The 27,190-nt window shown below is 41.3% G+C and overlaps 1 protein-coding gene across 1 annotated transcript in view; it reads left to right on the top strand.

Moving 5' to 3' along the window:
• LOC124594064 (Down syndrome cell adhesion molecule-like protein 1 homolog) overlaps nucleotides 1-27,190 on the top strand; it is a 137,643-nt gene that overhangs the window by 62,895 nt on the left and 47,558 nt on the right. Inside the window, exons 11-13 of the mRNA XM_047132414.1 lie at nucleotides 4,167-4,265; nucleotides 4,574-4,759; nucleotides 26,488-26,781. Of these exons, the coding sequence (XP_046988370.1) occupies nucleotides 4,167-4,265; nucleotides 4,574-4,759; nucleotides 26,488-26,781 (579 nt within the window). The remainder of the gene's footprint in view (nucleotides 1-4,166; nucleotides 4,266-4,573; nucleotides 4,760-26,487; nucleotides 26,782-27,190) is intronic.

Here is a 27,190-nt window from a genome sequence, read left to right as displayed (position 1 = left end):
GCTTTCAGAGCCAAAAGCTCTCTCGTATAGCCTTGATGACTGCATGACACAAAGCTTTATGCCTCGTCTGGGCCTGTCAACACTGACATTGGACTGCTAATGACTGGAAACATGTTGCCTGGTTGGACAACTCTTATTTCAAAATGTATAGATGCATAGACATGTCAGGCATGGAGACAACCTCATGAATCCATGGACCCTGCATGTCAGCAGTGGACTGCTCAAGGTGGTGGATGCTTTGTAATGGTGTAGGGAGTGTGCAGTTGGAGTGATATAGGACCACTGATATGTCTAGATATGACTCTGATGGGTGACACATATGTAAACATCCTGTCTAATCACCTGCAACCATTCATGTCCATTGTGCATTCCGGCGGAGTTCAACAGTTCCAGCAGGACAATGTGACACCCCAAACGTCCAGAACTGCTACAGAGTGGCTCCAGGAACACTCTTCTGAGCTTAAACACTTCTGCTGGCCACCAAACTCCTCAGACTTGAATATTATTGAGTATATCTGGGATGCTTTGTAACTTGCTGTTCAGAAGAGAACTCCACCCCCTCATACTCTTACAGATTTGTGGACAGCTCTGCAGGATTCATGGTACCAGTTCCCTCCAGCACTACTTCAGACATTAGTTGAGTTCATTCTGTGTCATGTTGTAGCACTTTTGCATGCTCACGGGGGCCCTACACAAAATTAGGCAGGTGCACCAGTTTCTTTCGCTCTTCAGCGTAAATCACCACTAGTTTCAATTTGTTCTAAAATTAGGAGACATCTTTTATGCTGACTCTTTGTGGCATTTTTGGCAAATGAAAATCCCCTCCATAAAAATCAACATACAGATTCTGCAAAAGGAGATCTAGCCAGATGCACTTCGTTCTGTTTGTCCATATAATTTGTTGCACCTAAGATCTGTAGACAATAGCACATACATTGATGCCATGTTCCCTGACTTTTGTAAGGCATTCAGTGCAGTTCCACACTGTTGTGTAACAGTAGGAAAAGCAGATGCCAATCTGCTTATAGCAGGTACACTGATTTTCATAGAGGCATGTAGCAGAACAGTGCACTGTATCTTCCAAAAATTTTGTACACTGCTTTGCTTAAAAGGCGAAGGAAACTTTAAAATATGCTTACTTTTAAAGAGGATTAAGGAAGATGTCATTAACTCAAAGATTCTATAACACTCAGGATATGTTAATTATTACCACAGTTAAAATATGCATAACAGGATCATTCCAATAAGCAGTTTCTCTTGTTACTCATCCCAGCACTCAAGTTGAAATTCAACATGCTCTACCACAGGACACCTGACTGAGGGAGGGGACACAGTGGTTAGCACACTAGACTGGTTCAAACCTGCATCTGGCCATCCTGATTAAAGGTTGAAAATGACAGAATGGTTCCTTTGAAGGGGCACAGCCCATTTCCTTCCCCATCCTTTCATAATCTGAGTGTGTACTTTGTCTCTAATGACCTCATTGTCATCAGGATATTAAACACTAATCCTCCTCCTCCTCCTCCCCTTCCTCCTCACTGCAGGATACTTACAATTAATGTAAACATTACACATATTTGTACAAATATATGAAGAGTATTTATTTTTTCATTAGCAAAAGGTCTAGGTGAAAAAAGTGTTTATATTGTGTCTGCATTTTCATGGCTATAATGTATCAAGATTCAGTGAAATATCTTAACTCTTAAAGCTACAAATTGTAACCATAGTCTGTCTACATGACAATTCCTGTGTTATGTATACAACAAAAGAATGCTAATAAATGAAATGAGCTTCATTGGTAGAATCTTCAGGAAACATATTAGTAATTCATTTTTGAGCCATTCTTGGGTATTGTTTATCAGTCTAAGACCCTTAGCAAGATACATGATGAAGCTCCAATGAAGATTGGCACATTTTGTCATGGGTCATTTATAGTAAGTGCAAGAGCTGTATAGAGTTGCTCAATGAACTCCAGTGGTAGACACTACAAGAGAGGAATTGTGCTTCATGAAGAGGTTTACTGATGAAATTTTGAGAACGTACGTCTCATGAAGTCAGACATAATATTACTTCCTCCCACATGAGTCTCATAAAATTATCATGATGACAATATAAGAGGGATCAGAGTTGATAGGGAGCTTTATCAACACTCAACAACATGTCTTTCACGAATGTAAAAGGGAAAGGGGGAAAAATCACACACCGTAAGGTGGTTTCTGAAGAATAGATGAGATGTAGATTGTAGCAAGCTTATCTGTTTGTCACACTTCAGGAACCTCAAACTACTGCCTGTAAAAGTTCTGAATATTTTAAAATGTGTAGAGATCCCCTGCTGCAGCAGAGCTATTGTGTGTCCTGGCTTGTTTATGAATATATGGCCTACAGGGCTCCCAACTTGCCTTATCTAAAATAGTTGGACATGTGGCAGCATCAGGGAGCTAGCATGTTCATGGGAGGCTTTTGGGACAATCATATTCCCAGTCCTGTGCTGATGCCAGAGAGAAGCCATTTAACACAAGGTGACAACACCTCATGATGCAAAAAAGTAAAGAATAGGCCTACTATTCATCCCACTGTCTCCCACATGCCTTAGGTCCTACTGACAGTTGAGTGACTTTTTATTAATTGTCTGCAACCAATGATTCCAGTGGCATATGAGGATGATGGTCATTAAAAGATGGGTATGCCTCAAATAAAAGCTTTATCATAGCTTCATTTCTTAAGAGTGCCTATATTATTCTAAAAGCTGACAAAATTACAAAAATGCACTTAACTTCAACGTCTTTATTTTATAATTATACAGAGAAGTATCACAGTTTTATTGTAGACACTGGTAGACAAGATTTTCATAGACTGCTTGCTTTCTCCAAGATTTGTCTTTCTAGAGAATTAAACAATACTTGGAGCAAAGCTGCATATTATCCAAAAAGTAAAGAAGCAGATGAGACATCAACACAATAATTTCTTTAGTGCCTTGTTAACAATACATCAAATGTGGTCAGCAGAGAAAACTATACACTCTTGTAGTTCTATAACAAGGTAATCTGGAATATATGCATCATACTGTTAGGATGTGGGGAAACAAACAAGCTGCTGTAACAGCTGAAGACGCCTGAAGACAACACAAGGAGGCTTTCTCATGTAGGCTTTTCTCTTGCTCTTCAAATAAAGAATCACGCAGTTGTGGATGGAATAGTAGCTGGTGGTGAGGGACAATAAGCTACAACTCATGGCACCAAGTGTCCAACTATGAAGTACCTCATACCAGTCAATTCATTGTCTGGCAGAATTAGCTGATCAGTCAGTAATTGAGAATCTGTGAAATGTGATGAACCAAGATAGAGGGTGCAATTCTAAACATACTCTGGATAGCAGGGCTCAAATCTAACTAGCCTAACATGATTTAGGATTTCCATGACTTCATAAAATAATTTCAGGAGATGTGGAACGCATCCAGACCTTCTTTATCAAAACAAACTGAATTTTTATCCATCAAAACTGGTACTCAGAATCCTCTCATACTGATGATAAAACAAACTTCCTTTTACTAGGAATGGGCTACTTAAGTGCATGCAGCATTGATTATGATTTGTAACAATTACTGGAATCTACACAAAGTTATTGTGCCATCTGCTTGTGTCTCCTCTTTTATCACTATGAAGATATACTCGCAACAAATTGACAGACACTTTTGATGTAGTGATATTTCAATCGGTTCTTTCTTTTTTCTACATCAAGTTATAGTCATACAGAGGTTCTCCTATAAAATTTCAATCCTATTGTACAAAACTTCTCATGGATTACTGACAAATATTAGATTTTGCATAGCTGTATGTGATTTTATGTAGTAATGACTTGCATTGTTTTCTATGTGATATTTCTTGAATAATCCTTATATTCATTTTTTGTCTCTTAATTGTCACCACTGTTAATTGGCTATGAAATTGTACAATAAAAATAAATAAACAAATTCAGTTCAGCATATCACAGTCATATAATTTGGCCAAGCTATGATCATCAAATTTTTGTTCAGTGATCTCAGTTAACCCCTCATATGTGAACGCTACATCCATTAAATATTATCTCTCGTGTTATCTTCTGCATTTGTACACAAATTTAAAAGTTTTTGCCTCAAAAAACATGAACCTTATTTTTAATTGTTTCAGTTCCATCTGCTCCAACAGACTTTCAAGCAGCTTCTCACTCTACATCCACCATCAGCCTGTCATGGCTGCCACCTCCATCAAGAGGGAGTACTGTAAAAGGTATGGTGAATGCTATTAATTGTTGATGTAATGTGATGAATAAATGTCCTCAAAAAAGAATCTGACCTGGATGTGGAGGGATATGTTGATTTTATGACAAACTAAGTTACTAGGAGAAATGTTTTATAGATCCATTGTCTTATTAAACAAAAGTGTATTCATCACAAAAGAAAGTACAGCCTCTTAGGGGCTCAAACCATTGTCCTAAAAGTCTATTCTAGTTTCAACATTCTTCCACCTCTTTTCATGCAATAAATAAATTTATTTGTTTGTATTTGTGCTTTTAATTGCTGATGGTGTAATTCCAGGTTATTATCTACATTTCAAAAGAGAATTTGGTGAGTGGGAGAAGATAAAGATCCCTGCTCATGAATCACATTTCACTTTAAAAAATCTCCAGTGTGGTACCAGACATCAGTTCTATCTTCAAGCATTTAATCAGCTAGGTCAGAGTTCTCCAACCCCTACAATATCACAGCGGACTCAAGGTTCTGGTATGTACTATGAAATTTCAAAGATTATCTCTGCAGTAGTAGTATAGCCACTATCAGGGAAACATACTGAACTCAAAGGCTGCTGTGCAGTGCCTGCTTCATCTAAGAGGTTAACTTATTTATTGTCCATGAGCTTTTGTAATTGAATAGTCCCCAAATTACATTTGTCTGTGACAATGTAGTGCTTTTATTTATTTCATTCTTATGAAGAAACCCAGCACTGCCCAGGTATTTAGAGCTTTGCATCCACACCCATACTATGCAGCATCTGGCTCATGCACAACGTTCATGGCACTATCTCTCCTGAAATATATGTCATCCAGTGGTACAATTTTGTAAGTACATTCGGTGGGATATCTGGACTCTGTCTACAAAATGTGTTGTGAATGGAATTAGTAGCGACAAAGCAGTAAATTTAATGTCATGCACAATGCAGTAGTATTTCATGCATCTCACTGTTTATGACTTCAGATCTCATGAACGATGTGTCATACAATGATAGACCATTGCAGGTAAATTCATATGTGGATACTGTCTGTAAAATTTATTGTGAATGGAGTTAGTAGCAAAGAAGTAATAAATTAAAAACATCATGCATAATGAGACAGTTTTTCATGCATTTCACTGTTAATGATGTCATATGTCCTGAACCATGTGTCATGCAATGATATAATTTTGCACTTATATTGAGTGGTATATGTGTTTACTGTCTGTAAAATGTCATGAATACAGTTAGTAGCAAGGAATTAATAAATTATAATGTCATGCCTCATGTGGTACTTTTATTGCATGAACAGCAGAAAAGTAATAAGCAATAAACATTTTTCCTTCAGGCATGGGTGTATGTGTTGTCCTTAGCATAAGTTAGTTTAAGGGGAGCCGGAGGTGGTCAAATCCAAAATTTCTTAATGAAACAGCTCTAGATCCACCTTTTACTAGACAGTGTCTATTACATGTTCTGGCTTTGTTCATACTGATGCAGAATTATTACATATGTCTTTCTGATAGAGGTTGGAAGAGGGAAGGGAGGCAGGAGAGTGTAAGCTGCTCTGCCTTGCCTCTTACTGGGTACATCTTTGGGTAGGACCATTAACAACATTTACGGCACATTGTCAGGAAAATCAATGGGACTTTCCATTCACTTCAGTTTCACTCTACTTCCACTGTTTTATCAGTTTAATTTAATCATTTTATGTATTTTAATAATTCCATACTCTTCAAAAATGGTGTTTAGTAATGACAGATTGCTCAGTTCCATGCTGGTTGTTTGCAGCTTGAGATGGAAAGCCATTTTTGACAGATAGAAGACATATTGATGGTATCAATATGTTTCATGTTGCTGCTCTGACATGTGACAGCAGATTGACAACTGGGATGATGGCCATGACATATCGGCTACCTCCAATCTTATGTGTAGTAGCTGATACTGCTGCATCATACACTCTATCTGGGTGTGAATGTTGGGCTATATTATAACCCTGCAAAACAGATCACAACATTAACTGAATGTGTGGGAAAAGGAGTATCATCAGAGTGTTGGCAAAATAGTGACACAGCATAGAGATATGATTTCCACACTATTTATTGGTAAGCACAATGTAGATAATTCATGTAATCATTATGAGAATATGGAAAGTACTGACTACTACTGCCTCACTGGGCAGTGATCCTCCATTTACAGAGTCAGAGGTGTTATGCCACCACAGAGCCTAAACCTTATGGAGCAGAGCATGTGAGAATAGGCTGCAGTGGGGCGTTGTCTGTCATGAGTGACGTAGGCAGCTTTGTAATGGTTGATGCGATGGAAGACACATTGTAGTCAGCAAGGTGCACAGGGGGCTGCAGGGCATGCGCAAAGTGTGATGTCAGCAGTACAACTAACAGGTTACCACTGGTGGCATTGGCAGATATGGAAGTAGTCTCTGGGGCATCTTTAATTGTTGCTGACTCAGGAGTGGCAATTGGAGAGGGAGGCATGTTGGCGGAGTTTCCTTGCACTGTTTCATCCACAGGAGGTGTTGCAGGGCTGGTAGTACTGTAGGCCAAGGTGGTGATGGTGAGTGTACTGTCTGCTGAAAATGGGAGGTGAGTCCCATCACATCAATTTCTGAACAGCAGTGGATTGTGTGTGACAGCACTTGCAACTGACCACCTGTCCATTAGGTAGCTATAACCACAAGGTTCGTATCATGTAATGTGGCAGATATGTCATCAGACAGAAAATCATGGAGATTTACACACACTTAGAAATTGACTGAGAGGTGCATAAGAGATGGTGGGGGTGGAGAGTGTCTGTTGTGACAGATCTGCTTATGTTCATACTGCTTGTTATTTTTTCAGCAATTTTGATATCAAAAGTGTTTTTATCGCAGTTCAGCTCTTAGTATGGTCCTGTAAATGGTGGTTGCAGAGCGGGATTCATTGTGTCTGTACATTGCATCACATGAGAACAAGTGGCCAGGTCTTTATGAATAAAAATTCATTGTGCCATGAGATGAGGGGTTGGCACACTGATGTTTTGGATGTGTGTGCACATTCGCACCACTAAGTCTGATAAGTGGACCATAGCATGCACTATGGATTCAATGGGTAGAGTGAGGGGCCCACCATATAGTTGTTAAATCCTACCTAGTCATCAAATAGGTGGTGTCTAGGAAACCTGCTTTCTTGGATCACTAGACAACAATTCAAGCTAATTTTATTACAAAAAATAAAAGACTATACTTAACTTTGAGAATTACATAGATGTGTCACAAGCAAAGGGCAACAGGCAAAATAAACCAGCTTTCTCAGTGTGCACAATTCCTAACACAAGCGAAGTAATACAGTTCATGCTTCTATTCAGGTTGCTAGTCCTGAAGCTTCTCTTTTACTGGGCCTCAACCAATCAGGTATAGTGCTTATGTCCTCTTCACATAGAGGCCACTGCCATTGCATTGTCATCCTAGAGAGGGGTTGGTTAGTGTGCAATTGACTGACATTTTTCACAACAGCCCTCTCTGCTCTATCATTCCCAAATGGTATGCCAGTGTTTGACTTTACACCATAACAATATTATTTCAGTGAGCGACACATCAAGGTCATCTTTATGTGTTGTGTGAATGCCTACAAGAACCCTTGGAAGGGCCTCCATCAACAATTCTGAGTGGCACATGAGAGCAGCTTTTATCGCCTGATCCACTCTTCCATGAGGCCAGTGGACTGGAGGTACTAGGTGGTTGTGTGGAACTGGTGGCATCTGCATAGGTGGCATAAGTCATTGAATAGTGAGCATTCAAAAGTCTGACCCTGCTCCAACATTAAGGAGGCTGGGCAGCCAAATCTGGCAATCTAGCTGTTGATGAAAGTTTTTCTTACTGTGTCTATTGATATGTTGGAAATGGACGTGCCCTCCACCCATCATGTAAAAAGATCTATGATTGACAGAATGTAATGGGAACTATGCGTTTCAGGGAGTGCTCCTGAGATGTCTATGTTGATGAGATGGAACTCCCCCTTTGCCATCAGCAATTTACCAAAAGGGGACTGTGTGTGGATGTCAGTCCTTGCCTGCTGGCACACATACAAGTCCTGTTCCATGTGGTACAACCCGTTTCAATGTTAGGCCAGATGTGGCCTGATGTGGCGTGTGGTAGGGCTCAGATAAGCAAGGTTGTGGAGAAGGTCAAAAATTGTTCTGCAACATTGACCACATCGGAGGCCAGCTTATCAAGGAGGATAAAAAGGTGTTCATCATGGTCTTGCTCATTCTGCAAAATAATCATAACATCATCCAGATAGGTGTAACAAAAAGGCAAATTGAACAGTAAGCTACCAATAAATCTTGGCATCTCTGTGCCACATTTTTAGTCCATACAGCATAGAGGAACACAAAGAGACTGAATGGCATGATTATCACAGTTTTTGGTACCTCTTCATCTGCCATCAGAATCTGCAGGTATGCTGTTTTGCAGTCAACGACACTGAAATTTTTTGCAAGTTCATAATGGGGTAGCTGTCAGTGATTGTATGGGCGTTAAGGCAGTGGCAGTTGCCACATGAGTGCCAAGTAACATTCTTTTTATGAGCTGTTTTATTGGAGAGACCCAAGCACTGTTTGATGGGTTGGCATAGTCAGCTCATGCCAGTTCGTGAAAGTTCGTCCACCGCAGCTTTAGCCACTTCAAGTTTGTGAGGAGCTAGATGATGGACACAGGAATGGACAGGGAGTCTGGTGTGGTTGTAGTGAAATGGACTGTACCGTCCCCCACAATACATATTGCATGCTGTCTAATGGGGGAGCATGGAGTGTGTCCAGGAGGCAGGGTGTGATGTGATTCACCATAACTGTTAATGTCAGATGACGTTGTCTCAGGAATCCTCTCAAGTGGGAGTTATTATGCTTCACTAACTTGAGAAGTGGTTGTAATAGCAGCACTGTGGTAGTGATCAGTGTCAGGATGATGGTCACCAACTTTCTGTTGAGCTGCATGTAGTAACATGGTGGTGTCACTATTTGTCTCTGTAGTTGTTTGTTGGTGAGGTACATGACCTTGTCAGGATGTAATGAAGAGTCTCAGCTGTCGTTAAGCTTAGCTGGTTGAAAAGTATTTCGCTTTGTAGCTTCAGCTTGAGTGATGTATCGAGTTGCAGCAGCGTGATTGAGGGTGCTGCAGTGCCGGCAGGTGGTGTATCATTTACCATACCACAGATCAGTTGCTCGTCACTCTGTCATAACAGGAGAATGTGATTTAAATCTGGCATTAGTTGGTAGTGCTGGAGGAAGTTGGCTCCTAGGACTGTTCAACTGTCTCTGCCACCACCAACATCCAAGGTATACATCAAGTGGCCAACTGGGAGGTGGGGAGTGACAACCTCGGCCATCAAATAAGCAATTGTGGGATTGTGTGTTCATGTCAGGGCAGACATGGAACAGCTTCTGCAAGCGCTCATTGAACAACAAACACAGCTGACGGCTGCTATTCAGGTGTTGTCGACGTCGCTTACTCATCGTCTGCCTTCCTCTTCTCCGCCTCCGTTCCCTCCTTACGACGAGGCCACTGAAGACTGGGAGGATTATGAGAAGCGTTTGCGGCAACACTTCTTGGCTTTTGGCGTTGTCGACGCTCCTATGTGTAAGTCGTTATTTCTATCTTGGATTTCCCCACGGGTCTATCAGCTGCTATCTCAGTTAGCCCCTCTGCGGGAACCTGCCTCTCTGTCCTTCCAGGAAATGTGTGACTTATTGTCTAACTATTACCGAAAAAATACCCACGTCGTGGCCGCCCACGTGGCGTTCTACCGGTGTCGTAAACAGCCCCATCAATCTTACCGAGCTTGGGCGGCGGAACTACACGGTCTGAGTAGGAAATGTCAGTTTGTCACGGACACTCATCATGAGTCTTATGCTGATTCAATGGTTCGGGACGCTATTCTACGGCTTGCTACTGATAAAGAAGTTCGGCAATGTGCCTTACAACTGCCAAACCCGTCGTTGTCGAAAGTTCTCAGCATCGCTCAATCTTTTGAAGTGTCTCACGCTGCTGGTGCGCAAATAGACGCGTGGTGTGATGTAGGTGTCGTACAGACCACTTTCGACGCGGACAATTTGCCTGTTTCACAGGGAAACGACGATGTGGCGGCGGTTTACTCGCGTCAACAACGTCGCGTTGGGCCGCCACGCACGCAGCGAAAACAGCAACCACAGAAGCAGGTTTGTTCCGCACTTCCTTCTTGTCCACGTTGTTTCATACAGCATGACAGGGCCGCGTGTCCAAAACGTTGGGCCACGTGTAATTCATGTAGGAAAAAAGGCCACATTGCTTCTGTGTGTCAGTCCCCTAAAGTTCCTGTCGACAAGGATGAGGCATCGGACATGGATGTTAACTGTGTGCTTTCTCTAACAAATAAGTTGTTTGTTACTGTTCGTGTTCTGGATAAAGACATTCGCATGCAAGTGGACACTGGGTCTGCAGTAACTCTCATTAATTCTCGCACGTATTTGGAGTTGGGCTCCCCTCCCTTGTCTCCAGTTACGTGAAATCTACGAACTTATAATAAGCAGAAAATTCCTATCGTTGGCCAGTTTGATGCTTCCACTGCCTACAAGTCTGTTGTTAGGTCCCTCACGTTTTATGTGGTGGATCATGCGGGCACTGAAAACCTGTTCGGTTATGATGCTTTCCAGTTATTCGGGTTCTCCATTGATGATGATGTGCACCTCATATCTGAGGATATTCCGTATCAACAGCTGGATGGATTGTGTTCTGAATTCTCGTCCGTGTTCTCTGCTGGTCTGGGTCGTGCCAAGGATTTTGAAGCCCACATTACTCTTAAACCTACAGCTCGCCCTAAGTTTTTCCAGGCACGCCCTAATCTGATGGCGTTGCGTGCAACTGTCAAAGCTGAGATAGACAGGTTGACAGCTTCGGGGATTCTCCTTCCTGTTACCTCCAGCGAATGGGCATCGCCAATCGTGGTGGTTTCTAAACCAAACGGGAGTCTGCGATTGTGTGGTGATTTTAAAGCCACTGTCAACGCTCAGAGCCTCATTGACACTTATCCTCTTCCCCATCCTGAGGAGTTATTTACCAAGCTCGCTGGGGGCCAGTTCTTTTCCAAACTTGACTTATCGGAGGCATACCATCAGTTGCCGTTGGAATTTCTCGTCATCAACACTCCTTGTGGGTTGTATCAGTACCAACAGTTACCATTTGGCGTCCCTAGCGCGCCGGCCATTTTTCAGCATTTTTTGGAACAGCTCACGGCTTCCGTTCCCAGCTGCATCAACTACCTGCATGACATTGTTGTCACGGGGGCCTCCACTGAGGAGCACCTTCGCAATTTGCGTTCACTGTTTCGGGTTCTGCATTCGGCTGGGTTGAAGTGCAATCTGGACAAGTCACAGTTCTTCCAACCCTCCATTGTGTATCTTGGTTTCCACTTGTCCCGTGAGGGTATACGTCCTCTACGGCAGCACGTTGCGGCCATTACCGCTCTACCCCGGCCGTCTACAGTCAAAGAACTTCAGGCGTTTCTAGGCAAGATTGCTTATTATCACAAATTCATTCCATCCACGACGGCGGTGGCTCATCCTCTGCATCAGCTGTTACGCGAAAACGTTCCTTTCTGTTGGTCCGACGAGTGTGAGCAGGCTTTTGTCTGCCTGAAGGCTCATTTGCAGTCGGCGCCTTGTCTTGCCACATTCCGTCCGGGTCAACACTTGGTTCTGGCGACTGACGCGTCACAGTATGGCCTAGGGGCTGTTCTCGCCCATCGGTATGAGGATGGGTCGGAACGACCCATCGCCCACACTTCCAAGACACTCAATAATGCCCAACGGCGTTACTCTCAAATCGAAAAGGAGGCGCTCGCTATCATTTATGCTCTAAAAAAGTTCAGCGTTTTTTTGTATGATTCTAAGTTTCACCTCATCACCGACCACAAGCCGCTGGTCTCTCTGTTCAGCCCCTCGGCGTCGCTTCCGGATAAGGCAGCTCACCGCCTGTAACGTTGGGCCTTATACTTGTCTCGTTTTCACTATGAGATCCACTATCGCCCCATGGCCCAGCACGCCAATGCTGACGCGTTGTCGCGTTTGCCGATGGGCCCCGACCCGGTTTTCGATCGAGATGAACTACTCTGTTTCCACATTGATGAGGAAGAACATTGTGCAGTCGAGGGTTTTCCACTTACAAGTTCACAGGTCGTGTCGGCTACTGCGCGGGACCAGGTCCTGCGTCAGGTGATCGGTTTTGTTCAACAGGGTTGGCCGGACAGGACCAAGGGCCGGGCATCGGATCCCCTTCGCAACTACCATGCCTTGCACCTTCATCTGTCTATTCGTGAGGGTGTCATTCTTCTGGCCATGGATGGCGCATCTCCATGGGTCGTGGTGCCAGCCTCTCTTCACAAAGCTGTTCTCAAACTATTGCATGAAGGCCATTGGGGGATTTCTCGCACTAAGTCCCTGGCCCGCAGGCACATTTGTTGGCCCGGTATTGATTCGGACATCGCCCACATGGTCACTGCGTGTGGTCAGTGTGCTCAACAACTGGCTGCACCCCGTACAATGCCCTCTCCGTGGCCTGATCCGGCGCAGCCATGGGAACAGGTGCATGCTGACTTTGCCGGCCCCTTCCTTGGCACTTATTGGCTACTGTTGATTGACGCCTTCTCAAAGTTTCCGTTTGTTGTTCGATGTCCGTCGCCCATCACTGCAGTGACGACACTGGCTTTGTCCAAAATCTTTGCGCTAGAAGGTCTCCCATCCACGATTGTCACGGACAATGGCCCTCAGTTCTCTTCGCAGGCCTTCCGTGATTTTTGTACTGGACAAGGGATTCATCATGTTACAGCACCACCCTTCCATCCGCAATTGAATGGGGAGGTCGAGCACCTTGTCCGCACTTTCAAAAGCCAGATGAAAAAATTCCTTAGTGATTTTTCCACAGATGCCGCTCTGTTGCAATTTCTAAGTTCTTATCGCTTCACGCCTCTGGGTGATCGCAGCCCTGCTGAACTCTTGCATGGCCGCCAACCGCGCACTCTACTGCACCTGCTTCACCCTGTCAGGCCTTGTACTGTGTCCCCTCATGCGGGAAAATAATCGGTGGGCGCCGACGTGTGGGCACAAGGGTATGGATCTCGCCCTAAATGGATTCCAGGGGGGTCCAGGCTTTTCGCAGCCGCCGGCTTTGTGAAATACGTACGGACGACGGCATGGTTGTTCGCCATTACGACCAGATGCGCCCACGAGTGGTGGCCACGCCGGTGCCACCGCCCCTTCTTTCACCTCCACCAGCCCAAGAAGCCAGTCCTATCGCTGCTGCTGATCTTCCGTGCGTGTTGCTGCAGCTGACGTCGCTCCCGCTTCCGAGTATGCCAGAACCGGCCCCAGTCGCGATGCCACATTCTCCAGGACTCATCTCGCTGGAGCACACCCCCAGGTCCATGACACCTATGGATGCTGCTCTGGAGTTTTCACCCATCATCTCGTCCAGGAGGCACATTCCACGCGCAAGCTTCCGTCCTGGACATTTTCGACCATACTCTTGTGTTTCTCCGTGGGATCTTCTTGGGGCCTCCCAAGAGGCCATGGATGTCTCCGCACTGTCCGTGCCTCCAAGGAAGTGAGTGTTTTTTTTCAAAGGGGGGAAAAGTGTTGACAGTGCCACGAGATTTAAAAGTGCCGCTACGTCAGTACGCGAACACGGCGATAGAGGCGCTCCGCAGCTCGGCCGAGCGCAAGAGCGCCACCTGGCTATGAACGGCGCTGGCCGCATGTCACAGCACGGCAGTCGAATGACAGATACGGAGTTAGTAGCATGTAACCCGCTATTGTTTTTACTTTTGTGTATCCACGCAATTTATTAGTGATTAAAGGTTATAACAGTGTTGCCTGGCACAGCAGGGATGTGAGTTATGCCATAGTCTGTCTCTCAGAACTCGCATGTAGTCACAACAGTCAGAACAGGATCTGGAAAATCAGAATGCACAGGTACTGAAAGGTGATGTAAACCTTGATCCCACAGTCCATTGTCAGATGGATGATGAAACAGAATGATGGGGTGGTATGGTGTAGGCATTGTTGTTCATCTGTAATGGCAGTGTGGAAGGCATCTGTATGATTCAGGTCATTAATGTTTCATAAGGCTCATAACACTAGCATTGGATCGGGCAATGTTTTTTCCTTTGTGAAAGTCAAAGGACTTAGATTAATGTTTGTTACAAAGAGGGACAGACACTGTTTATTGTGTTTCTTTACTGCATTTTTGTCTGAAGCACCAGGAATAGATTCACTCAGTGTCAAATCTGGAATGTTTATCTTGAAGTCACTCAGTATATTCAATGCTCCTCATGCCACAGTTTGCTGCTTTGCATAGGCAGTGTTGCAAGTTTGGTCGAAAGATACGGTGAACAATGATGGCATTGCCACTATATCATTCAGCAGTGTAGTGTCATCCAAGCCTTGGTGGATGTTTATTGATTTTGCACATGGAATGTGTGGGGAATTCACAAGCACTTGTTGAGAGATGTTGTCAACATTGCTGAAGAAACAGTGAAGTTGTAGTGGCAGCATTCTCAATGGCATAACTGAGGCAGCAGATTTTTGACTTCACAGCTAAATTGTGGTTCGATGCAGAAATTTGGAGTCACCACTGTGGGAAACTGGATACCACCAGAATAGTGGTTTGATGCAGAAATTTGGAGTCAACACTGTGGGAAACTGGGTACCAGCAGAATAGTGACGCAGCATAGAGATACAATTTCCACACTATTTATTGGTAAGAGTTTTATACATTAACTTACGTAATCATTACAAGCGTACAGAGTATATTAACCCTTACTGCCTCACGATGCATTGATCCTCCATTTACCAAGTCAGAGATGGTACGCAGACACAAACATAACTAATTTCTGTAACAACCACATAAATGGTTAGTTAGTCCTCACTCCAAACAGTAAAATTTCTCAGTGAATTATTCATCTGAGCCCCAGATAGAAATTATTCTGAGATCATTTGAGATTAAAGGAAGCAAACTTAGCCAGATAACATGTATTTTGTAATCAAAATTCCATATACACAATAGATGCTGGAAACCACAAGTTGCTAATTCGTGCTATTAAACACACGCTTAACAGTTTTGATGCATAGTCCACTTGTAGAAGTGAGTCAGATAACAACACACTGAGGCAGAGGTGGCACAGTACACCTTGGTGACTCTATGGTTGAGTTCCAGACTACAAACTTACAGGTCCAGTATTCAATCCCACATTGGTCTTAGGATTTTTTCCTGTCACTTATTGCTTGCATCACTTCTTACACTGAAAAAGCAGGAAAGTCAAGCTGTACTGTGTTTTGGAGTCCATGTTAAACTATAGGTCCCCCTGCAAGTGCCTCATAAGTTGGTTCGAAGTTTTAAGAGGAAGGCAAAGGCACACCACCTCCAATAAACCAATGCAATACAAGTGTTCAAACCAACCTTCAGGTTGAGGAAAGCTTTGCAGCATAACAAATGTAGCTTAAGAATGCCTACTGGGGAAATGGCACTAGAAGTTACACTACCAACACAGCACAATTCAACTTACTCTGTCCTAGCCATTACTTCCTCCCCTTCCTCTCCCTAGCAGCATGAAGAAGTTTTCAGATCAGTGGCTGTTGGCCATACAAGGTGCAGCAAATTTCAGAATTGTTATTTGTGTCAACAGGAAATCTTCTGAGTTGTTAGGTCATATCATATTCCTCTTCAAAACTCTTCACTACTCAAAATTTCAGTCCCCCTGCTGGGATCTCCTTCAGGATTCCCCTTGTGTCCCAGGATGAAAATTCTGTCTGATGTAGAGAGTACCACTAGCTTCAATAACATATTAGAAGCATAGCTCGCAATGTGTAGTATTGTTTTCCAGAATCTATAGCTGTTCTCTGGATTGTGGTTTTGAGACTCTTGTAGGTTGTTACATAAACACTTCCATTGGTGTACTACAGGAGGCCTTTATGGATGTACTACAGGTATGGTGTACACATGTGAGTTTTCTGGATTAGAGAAACCCTTCCACGTATATGAGGAGCACTTACACATAGAATTATCAGTACAAATTATTCTGAATTAAAAATAACACTTTTCTTAGACAGATTAGCTAGATGCCACTGGATGCAAATTATTTACTGTCATTTAAAAAACAGTCAGTCATTTAAAAAATCAGTCATTAAAAGTGAAATAAATCTGGATTAAGGATGAAACATGTCTGAATCAAAAATAATAATTAGTCAACTACACCACCTGCTGACATAAATATAAAAGTGGCAAAACCTTGCAAAGAAATCATGGGTAATACAATGCATAAATTCATTTATCATACAGTAGTAAAGTTCCCCATGAGCCATGTCACTTGCCACAGTGAGGCATCATTGATGTATACAATTGTATCATAGGTGGAACCATGTTAGATGGGTGTCTTTCAGGAGGACATACAAACATATAGTTTCTGAAGATGGGCAGCAGGCTTTTTGATAGTTGCAGGGGCTGCGGTCTGGATCATTGCCTGATCTGGCCTTGTAACATAAGTCAACTTGGCCTCACTGTATTGGTACTGCAAACAGCTGAAAGCAAGCTACAGTTGTCATATTTTCTGAGGACATGCAGCTGTACTATAGGCTTACACATGCTAGAACAGCATGGAGACCTGTGTCGATCCGGCCTTTGGATTGCAGGCCACAACAACTACTATAGTAATGGAGAGAGATTTCAGATTTGTTGTAATAATCTGGAAGACTTCATGTGTATGGCAGAGACAAAAATTTCTATGATATTGCACGAAATATCATTTCCAAAAACTATCTTGAATAGTTGGGCAAGCCATTTGTAATTATAGTGTAGCCGAACAAATTAAAATAAGCAAATGACCACAAAGATAAAACAGAATTCACTGAATCTGAAAAAAGAACTTTACTTGTTGAATCAGATGACCACTGTGGCTGAGCGGTTCTAGGTGTTCAGTCTGGAACCCCACCGCTGCTGCGGTCGCAGGTTTGAATTCTGCCTCGGGCATGGATGTGTGTGTTGTCCTTAGGTTAGTTACGTTTAAATAGTTCTAACTCCCATAGTGCTTAGAGTCATTTCAACCATTTGAACTTATTGAATCACTGATGCAGCTTAAACTGGAAGGGCACACTATTAGAAAACTATTAAAAGATAGAGGGAGACTTAAACATGACAATTCTTTGTATTGAGGTTCTGACTGTTCATCATAAAAGTGTGATGTATGTAAGTGGGAATCAGTCACAACCATCAAATGTCTATGAGTATCCTGTCACAGGAAATTAATTTATATGATCATCTAGCTGATGGAAAGGAAGGCAGCAGATTGAGATTTAATGCAAGAAACATTAAGGATGTAATTCACTTCAAGGCAGCTCCTACACAAAACCCATATCCAGTCTTATTCCTCCTCCCTTAAGGAAACCTACAAAGTTGGGTTACTTGAAAGGATAGCAATGATTCATTTTTGAGGACATTACAAAAAAACTTGTTCTTAAAATTCAAGGAATGCACTTGCAAAGTAAGATGTTAGGAATATTACTTCATCCAACATACAACTTGTGTAATGATGATGACAGTAAAATCAGAGAAATCTGGGCTTATACTCTGACACACTGACAATGTTCCTTCCAAGAGATTACCAGTGAATGCCATAGAAAATAGATTGGTATTTGTGCTGTTGTACTCTGCTTCTTCATCAACACAAATTTTATTAAGTTCATATCATTTATAAATAAATCACAGTAAGTAATTATACCTGACTCTTCTGGAAATACACAAACCAAAAAGCTTCCGGAGGCAGATGCCTCTTGGCCAATACAGTACTCCAGATCTTTTCAGTAACTCACACTTTAGTGAAGGTGAATGCTGATTGTAGTTTCGAATGGGAAGCACTCTAATACAAACCACACTCTCACTACACCCATATGCTGCTAGTTTGCTCACTGAAAGCACAACTGTTGCTGGAATGGTGAATGAAGACAGTGCCACATTAGACAGATAAGCAAGCTCCATCTGTGACTGAAATGTCAACAGCAGGCAACAGAAAGTCCAACTCACAGTCCAGGAAAAAACCAGACAGTGCAGGATCATTATCAATAGGTACACCAGAGAACTGGCTGAAAACATCAGCTGGTTGTGATGATTCCATTGCATCCCTTAAATCTGCCAGGGCTGTTTTGCCACATGACCTGGTGCCTGCACATGTATCCTTCTGCATCACAACACATGTAGTGAACTCGCTGAAAATATTCATACTAATATCAATTGCTCGATTGATACAGCCACCAGGACTGAATTGGCCCATAGGGCCCAGATCCCAATGGCCTGTGTAGAGGAGGAAATCTGTGAGCAGCTTGCTGCAAAGGCTGGGGTGTGGCTTTGGATGCTACTGCTGATGGGGGAGCTGCTTCAAAGTCCAGCATCAGAGAGGCAGGAAGTGATGATGGTTCAGACTCACAGCTTGCTGCTGATTCTGGAAAAGGTATCTGACCTAGCACAGATTTTTTTTGGGGGGGGGGGGGTGGCAGGGGGGGGGGCAGTTGCCAACATATCATCTAGGTCCATATGTCCCTATCCAAAGGGGTGATGGATGATGGCCGGAGGACCAAGAATGCCAGGCACCCACAACTTGGAATGTCATCCTGGAAGTGAACCCCACATCTACTGTTGATCCTTGCAGCCAGGTGCTCCCACCATTGTGGCAGATCAGACAGCAGAGTTTGCCTCCAAGACCATCTGGTGGACTTGCTGGTCAGTGATGAGGCATCACATCCAGCCAGGCATGTATCCAAATGCGTACACACAGATGGGAATGACAACATTCTTCTACTGATAAAGGCTGCAACAGATCTAACAGGGAACTAAGCAGACATCCATGCAAGAGTTCCCTTGGGCTTCAATCATTGATCAGTATCACCCAATAAAAGGATAAAAAGGAAGAGGTGTAGAATTAATAGGCACGGATGTTAATAGTTCTTGATTTGCATTTTAAATGTTCATACTAAATTCTTGGCCATGACATTAGAGACAGGTTGAAAGAGAGGTGTGGTAACAAGCGTGATTCAATTCCAGGTGCAAAACAATTGAAAACCAGCAGGTGAAAAGTGAGGTTCATTATCGCTGATGAGAAATCATGGAGCTCCTTCACTATAAAATTGTAGCCAGGGCCATAGTAGTGTTTGCATTGTGGTCTATCGCATTTTGATGATGTATGGGCAGTGAGAATATGCATCTATCAAAATCAACCAAATGGTCCCTTGGAAAGGACCCACGAAACCCACATGCACCCAGTCTCATGGATTAGTATATGTGGGCCACAGTTGGTAGACTTAGGGCAGTGCTGGTTGCTGCAGCTGGCAAGCTTCACAGTGACGATACACAGGTGCAATGTGCTCATCAAGTCATAGCCAATACACATGTTGATGGCCAGATTCTTCATTCTGGAAGTTCCCCAGTGGAACTAATGCACAAGTAGCAATATATGGGAGTGCAGAACCTCCAAAATCATCACTTGGCACTGACAATTATGTTGATTCATTAATAGCACACCTTAGAAAAGATGAAGGGCATGACTTCATGAAAAGAAACAATGAAGTTGCATAGAGGATGCCGAAGGAAAGGCCAGCCAATTTGTGCAAACTGGTGAACTGTTTCCAGAGCAAGTCCTTATGTCTGTCTGCTGTGATATCTCTAAAAGTGATGGGAAACTCTACCAGCAACTGTACCAATTGTGACTCAATCTGAAAACATGCAGTCTCTCATTGACCAAATTTTTCACTAGGATCCATAGAGAACCTGAATAATGCATGTGTGTTCACATGCTGTGCCAACACATTATAATGAATGGAACAGTGTTGATTTAATAAGGAAAGAACTCAGCACTGAAAACTCTAAGATGTCTGTTCAGACAACTTTGACTGAGGGTCAAATATTGATGACAATGGCATATGACCTGTGACTAGATGACATTGCCATGCAGAAAATTGCAGAACTTTTGGATATCAAAGATTATTTGCCAGTGCCTCCTTTTCTATCTGGGAATACTTTTCAAGTGTTACGGTGATGATCTTAAAAGCATATGTGATAGGCTGTTCTGAACAGTTTGGGTGCTTATGCAACAGAATGGCCCCAACAGTGTGTATGGTGACACAAAAACATGAGAGATAAATGAGGATGATAAAAGGGCAGGCAAGGAGTAATTTGGAAACATTGTTTCCACTGTAGAAATGCTTGGTGGCATTCCACGCACCAATTAAAAGTGATCCTTTTTCTCCACAATAGATTAAACAGATGGGCTATCATCACAATTTATGGAACAAATATTGTACAATATGTAATCTTTCCAATAAAAACCTGTAGGTCCTTTATGTACTTTTGGTGTAGGAATATGGGAAATGGTTATTACATTCTCTGCCATTAGTTTAAGGCTATCCCCGTTAAGAATACATCCTACATATTTAGTGGAAGACCAAAATAAGGAGTGCACTGACAAATAACACTTTAATGCAACTTGCAAAAGTATGGAAAATACTCCTCAGAGATTTGACATGTGCTCCTCTTGAGTCCATCCAGTGATCAGTATATCATATAGTAAATTGATAAATTATGGAACATTGGAAATAACTTGCTAAAAATTATAAAAGTTTGCTGGTGCACTAGCAATGCAAGAGGTAACTTGTTACATCAAAAGCAGCAAAATGAGTATTTAATATCAGAATGGCTTTGGAATCCTCTTCCAAAGGAGTTGAAAATATACTTCCAAAAGACCGTTGTTAGAGAAATACTATCACTTATGAATTTTGAAAGTAACTCATCAGGACACAACAGCTTCAAAAGGTAATCTGTTATAATGCTGGAGGCAAAGAGGAGTATTTAATATCAGAATGACTTTAGAAGCCTCCTCCAAAGTAAACTGAAAATAGGCATCCAAAATATTGTTGTTAGAGAAATACTGAGCATCTGTGAATTTTGAAAGTAACTCATCAGGACACAGCAGGGGTACGAGTTTACAGTTGATTGGAATTTACTGTATTTCTGTAATCCCCACAAAGGTGTAATACCCCACCTGCTTTGCAAATGCTGACTAAGGTAAAGCGCTTCTGCTTTAAGCAAACAGATACAGCACTTTTAACTTCTCTACACAATTCATTTGTTCTTTAACCTCATTCCACAAGGCTATTAGTATTAGGCTCTGAAAAATTTGGACTATTGACTTTTTTTAAAGTGATGTGGGCATAAAAATTAGAAGCCATTACCAGGACTGAAGATACAAAGGAGCACATTGAAGACACAAAGAATTGGCTTCTACATGTGGAATGGTGTTGGCTGTTCTTAATTGCCTGGACCAAGTGTTGGATGAAAAACACAAAGGCTGTATGTGCATACAGGTCAAAAATATTTTCCACTGAAGGTTCTGCAACTGCAAAATAAGAAAGAAAGAACACACACCTTTCTTATACATTAATTGCTGAACTACCTGACCTAGTATCACAATTTCATGATGAGTGTAAGTCCACAGCTTAGTTGCTACTGGTGTTAAGGGTGGAAGACCACACTCAGAGATATGTAGGCTGATTAATAAATTGAGACTATCAAAAAGAAATAAAATGGAAATACCATAATCTATTGGTGACATCATAAGATGATGTGGTGCTACCCTTGAGCCTGTGATTTTGTTTATTTGTATCAGTGTACTGAACTCCCAATAGCTTGACTAGCTCTGACAAAAACCTGACAGTATTATGAAAAGGATAGACTGCTACTCACCACATAGCACAAATGTTGAGTTGCAGAAAGGTATGAACAAAAGGACTGCTAAAGAAGCAAGCTTTCAGCCAAAAAGCCTTCATCTGAAATAGATAACACAAACACATAGGCCACATTCATGCAACTGAACTCTTAAAACAGTCTCCTCTGACTGAGGCACCAGGCCCAGGGATGCATGTTGGGTCCCCTGCTTTTAATTATTTTTGTAAATGGTCTTGCAATTTTAACAAACCGAAAATACTGAAAGATCATTTACAAAAATAATTAAAAGCAGGGGATCCAACCTGCATCCCTGCACCTGATACCCCAGTCAGAAGAGGTTGGTTTTCTTCCTTCAGTATTTAGATTGATTTTTTTAATACAAGTTGAACCAAATCTCTGCTTTTTTTCCTCTAAAGCAACAATGCTCTACTTCCTTGTGCAGTGTTTTGTTGTTCACACAGTCAAATGCTTTACAGAGGCCAGAGAACATTTTCACTGCATACACTTGATTGCTAATCAACTGTAACACTTGATCTGCAAATGGTAATACAGACTGTTCATTTGCAATGCTTCTTCAGAATCAAAATTGACTTTTGTTGAGAATATTGTGGTATTTAAGATGTTCTTCAAGTCACCATGAGCTTGTCAAGTAGTCTTGAAAGATTTGTCACTAGTGAAACTAGATGGTATAGGCCACACAGGATATGGTGACCAATGTGGAGTGGCTGGTTTTCATTCAAAGAGCTGGGTGATTCATTCATTTATTCAAAAGAGGAGGCCAAGAAGTATTTGACGCTTTTTGGCCAGTCGACGGTTACAGAATTGACGTGCATGCTCTGCAATCTTTCCCAAATGATTTTACAGAAACTACAAGTTAAAAAAGTTTCATTTTTGCTGTACTTGTAGCTTTATATGTCAGGTTCATTACGATATGCCTATCATTTCATTAATGGTCATAGTTATTGGATATTTATGTGGAATTAAGACACTGCATGAAATTTAAAAAAAGTTTGCAATGAAAAACAGGGGTTGCTATGATTGTGTGTATGGTGGATATTAAATAACATGTCACTGCATATGAATTTTTCTTTAGACTTGGCCAGAGGTTTCTGTCACCAATCTTAAGAAAATTAATCTGGCATAATGCACTCATTTGCAATTGCACCACACCAGCAATAAAGCCAGAGTGAAATATCCACAACATTCCTCATATTTCATAAACAGTTTGAGATATTGAAATGAGATTTTGGCAAAAGATAGCACGCAAAGGGGAGAGTATTTTGCTGTATGCTTGTTATGCAAAACTTGACTATATACCTTGTTATTCCACTACCACAGACTTTTCCGATGAATAAATGTAATTTTTAAGGGTCTTCGATAGCTGGTGAAACAAGAAATGCTATGCGTTTTGGAACAACATGAGTGAAGTCATTACATATTTATTTTGTACCAAGGATGTGCTTTAAATAAGATGCTGACCTTTCTTTTCCTCAGTTCCTCACTTTATAAACCTAATAAACCACTGTTTTAGAATTCTCTTACAATTACGTCTGCACAAGATGTTAGTGAGGTGAGACTGTGTAAACTCCACTGAGTTTTGGCAAAATAAGCAAATTTTAATGTGGCAACAAGAGAAATGTGTAGGTTTTATTCAAAATTCCCCACTTGTGACTCTTCTCTGAAAGTTAAAATTGGTTAACAAACCAGGTAAAAACAAATCACTCCATTTTCAGTGGGATTCCTTTCAGGTACTAACCAAAGAAGAGATGCCAGATCTTTTTGAGTGGTCACCATGCAAGTGTGGGCATGGAGGAGCCCTGCTTAATATTTACCAAAAATATGAGTGTAGGCTTCAGTTTAGAATTGCACTTCCCCCCCCCCCCCCCCCCCAGCACTCATCATTTTCCCTACAGTGCTGTAAGTGACTCCCCACCACCGCTGCTCTCCCCATGCTCATCCAGCCGACAGCGTATCTGAAGGTCACGGCAATTTGCATTCACTATAATTGAAGGCCTCTGTCTTGTAATCTTGAGGCTTAGAAGTTATGTATTTGAGTCAGATAGCGTCTTGAATCAGTGATAAATTACATATGTAACTATGTGTATAACTTATAAATTTTACAGCAGTGTGCAGATCTCTGGAAAATATTTTTTTTTTTTTTTTTACTCTAATTACTTTCCAAAATTTATTTGCTGTGATTTGGGGTGTAATGTGGTTGATTGTGTTCAATATGGTTCCTTCCAAAAGATTCATGGCCTCAGCTTCATAACTGTTGCAAAAAATCTGATAAACTGGTGCAAGCATATCATTATGTAAAATATTAGCAACTGTTACCCCTCCTTCTACAATATCTTCTCTGTGGCCTCTGATTGTACAGTGTTGGAGATTAAAATTGCAACACTCATAAAATACCAAATAACAAGATTTTACTTATTGCACATATGCACTGTTTTGTTGTTGTGGTCTTCAGTCCTGAGACTGGTTTGATGCACTATGAAGAATATACAGGGTGATTCAAAAAGAATACCACAACTTTAAAAATGTGTATTTAATGAAAGAAACATAATATAACCTTCTGTTATACATCATTACAAAGAGTATTTAAAAAGGTTTTTTTTCACTCAAAAACAAGTTCAGAGATGTTCAATATGGCCCCCTCCAGACACTCAAGCAATATCAACCCGATACTCCAACTCGTTCCACACTCTCTGTAGCATATCAGGCGTAACAGTTTGGATAGCTGCTGTTATTTCTCGTTTCAAATCATCAATGGTGGCTGGGATTGGTGGCCAAAACACCATATCCTTAACATACCCCCATAAGAAAAAATCGCAGGGGGTAAGATCAGGGCTTCTTGGAGGCCAGTGATGAAGTGCTCTGTCACGGGCTGCCTGGCGGCCGATCCATCGCCTCGGGTAGTTGACATTCAGGTAGTTATGGACAGATAAGTGCCAATTTGGTGGCGCTCCATCCTGCTGAAATATGAATTGTTGTGCTTCTTGTTCGAGCTGAGGGAACAGCCAATTCTCTAACATCTCCAGAGAGTGTGGAACGAGTTGGAGTATCGGGTTGATATTGCTCGAGTGTCTGGAGGGGGCCATATTGAACATCTCTGAACTTGTTTTTGAGTGAAAAAAAAACCTTTTTAAATACTCTTCGTAATGATGTATAACAGAAGGTTATATTATGTTTCTTTCATTAAATACACATTTTTAAAGTTGTGGTATTCTTTCTGAATCACCCATATATTAACTTTTTAGGTAGTTTGAGGGGGTAAATGGTGTAAAATGTATCAATGGGAGCTGCTACATTCGGTAGTGACAATGACCCTAATCTCATTGAGCATGGAGTTGAACTAAGATAGAATGACTGTTATTTTTATGTTCCATGCACCATAACTGTGACCTCCTGAGGTATAGCAATGTTCTAACATTTACATTATTTCTTGAGATGTCTTCCCCTCCTTTTCCCCAGATTTCTCTGCTGCAAATACTTTTTTCCACAGTGAAAAATTAACTCAGAATATGATACTGTAAGGCTTTATGAATAAAAACAGGAAAAGTATGTCAATCTTTTGACATTTTCATCTCCAAAATCTGATATTATCTTTAACACAAAAGTTGCAGAACTTAGATGTTTAACCTCTTAACATACAACTACATATGAGACTTGTCATAAGGTATTCAGGCCAAATGTGACTATCACAAGCCTGGCCCATGGTACATCAGTTGAGTGAAATGTAAATTTCATGTGCCTGACACACATACATCAGCTGGGCAAAATGTGAACTGCATGGGCCAGGCCTATGGTACATCAGTTGGGTAAAATTTGCATGAAAAATAAAAAAAAAAAAGTTGTGAAATGACACAGGACTGCAAGAGATGCAAAGTTCCATTACACATACCCATATGTTTCAAACAATATCACACCCTTCAACATTACTGATTTGTGTTGCTTTCCGTAAGAGTGCCAATTATGTTTATTGTGAGTGAATGCAGAAACTGGAGACAAATGCTATTAGTTTATATTATATTGCATTGATTGATAATACATCTTTTGTGGTATTTCTAAAATAATTAATACATGAGCTTATAATTCCTCATCAAATATTTCACCAAATTAAACCCACTGGATCTTATTCATGTACTTACATATCATAAGTCATGCGCAATTGGTACAATGGTGGACTGATTTACTAAACCATGGAATGGCTTGAATATCAGGCACTCATGTTTTCATTTTGGGCCCAGACCATTGAAACTTAAATCATAGCTGAAGAGGTTTAGAAGATCACAGCATATTTATAGTCAATAGAGTAGATAATTATGGATGTTAATTATATTAAGCTAAAACTATTTTAACAGACATTGTATGTTGTGTTGAGGTGAAAAATAATTTAGAAAAAATACAATGAAGTTTCACTATAAAAGTCATGTAAGTGTTATATTTCCTTTACAGCTCCAGTAGCACCTAACATTTTTGACCTCATACATGTCAATTCAACCTCAATTTCTCTAAATGTTTCGTCATGGGGTGATGGTGGCTGCCCCATTACATCATTTGTAGTGGAGTATAAATTGAAACATGGAGTGGACTGGACATTGGTGTCAAATAATGTCAAGTTTGACCAAACAGAATTTTTGGTGCTTGACTTGAATCCAGAGACATGGTATACACTTCGAATGACTGCACATAATAGTGCTGGATCAACTATCTACAAATATGATTTTGTAACTCTTACTCATTCAGGAGGTAAGCAAAGCTGTTTTTATAGCTCTGTGTTATTGCTGACACCATTATAATGAAGGTCAATATAAGGAAATATTTTGGCTAAATATTGTGTAAAAGTTAAATAATCACGGAACAACAAATCTGATGTGAAAGTGTGTAAATTGCATGATTCTGAGTTATTTATGTTCATTTCAGTATAAAATGATACAAAGTCATCTCTTCGTAAGTATTTAGCTATAGTTTTTTTTTTTTTTTTTTTTTTTTTTTTTTTTAAGTAATCTACACTTTTGTATAAATAACTCACTAACTAAATATAATGGAAGGAAACATTCCACGTGGGAAAAATTATATATAAAAAACAAAGATGAGGTGACTTACCGAACAAAAGCGCTGGCAGGTCGATAGACACACAAACAAACACAAACATACA

This window comes from Schistocerca americana, chromosome 2 (genome assembly GCF_021461395.2).
Source record: "Schistocerca americana isolate TAMUIC-IGC-003095 chromosome 2, iqSchAmer2.1, whole genome shotgun sequence".
In the NCBI taxonomy this organism is placed as follows: domain Eukaryota; kingdom Metazoa; phylum Arthropoda; class Insecta; order Orthoptera; family Acrididae; genus Schistocerca; species Schistocerca americana.
The sequence above is the reverse complement of the archived record's forward strand: the minus strand, read 5'-3'. Positions and strand labels throughout refer to the sequence as shown.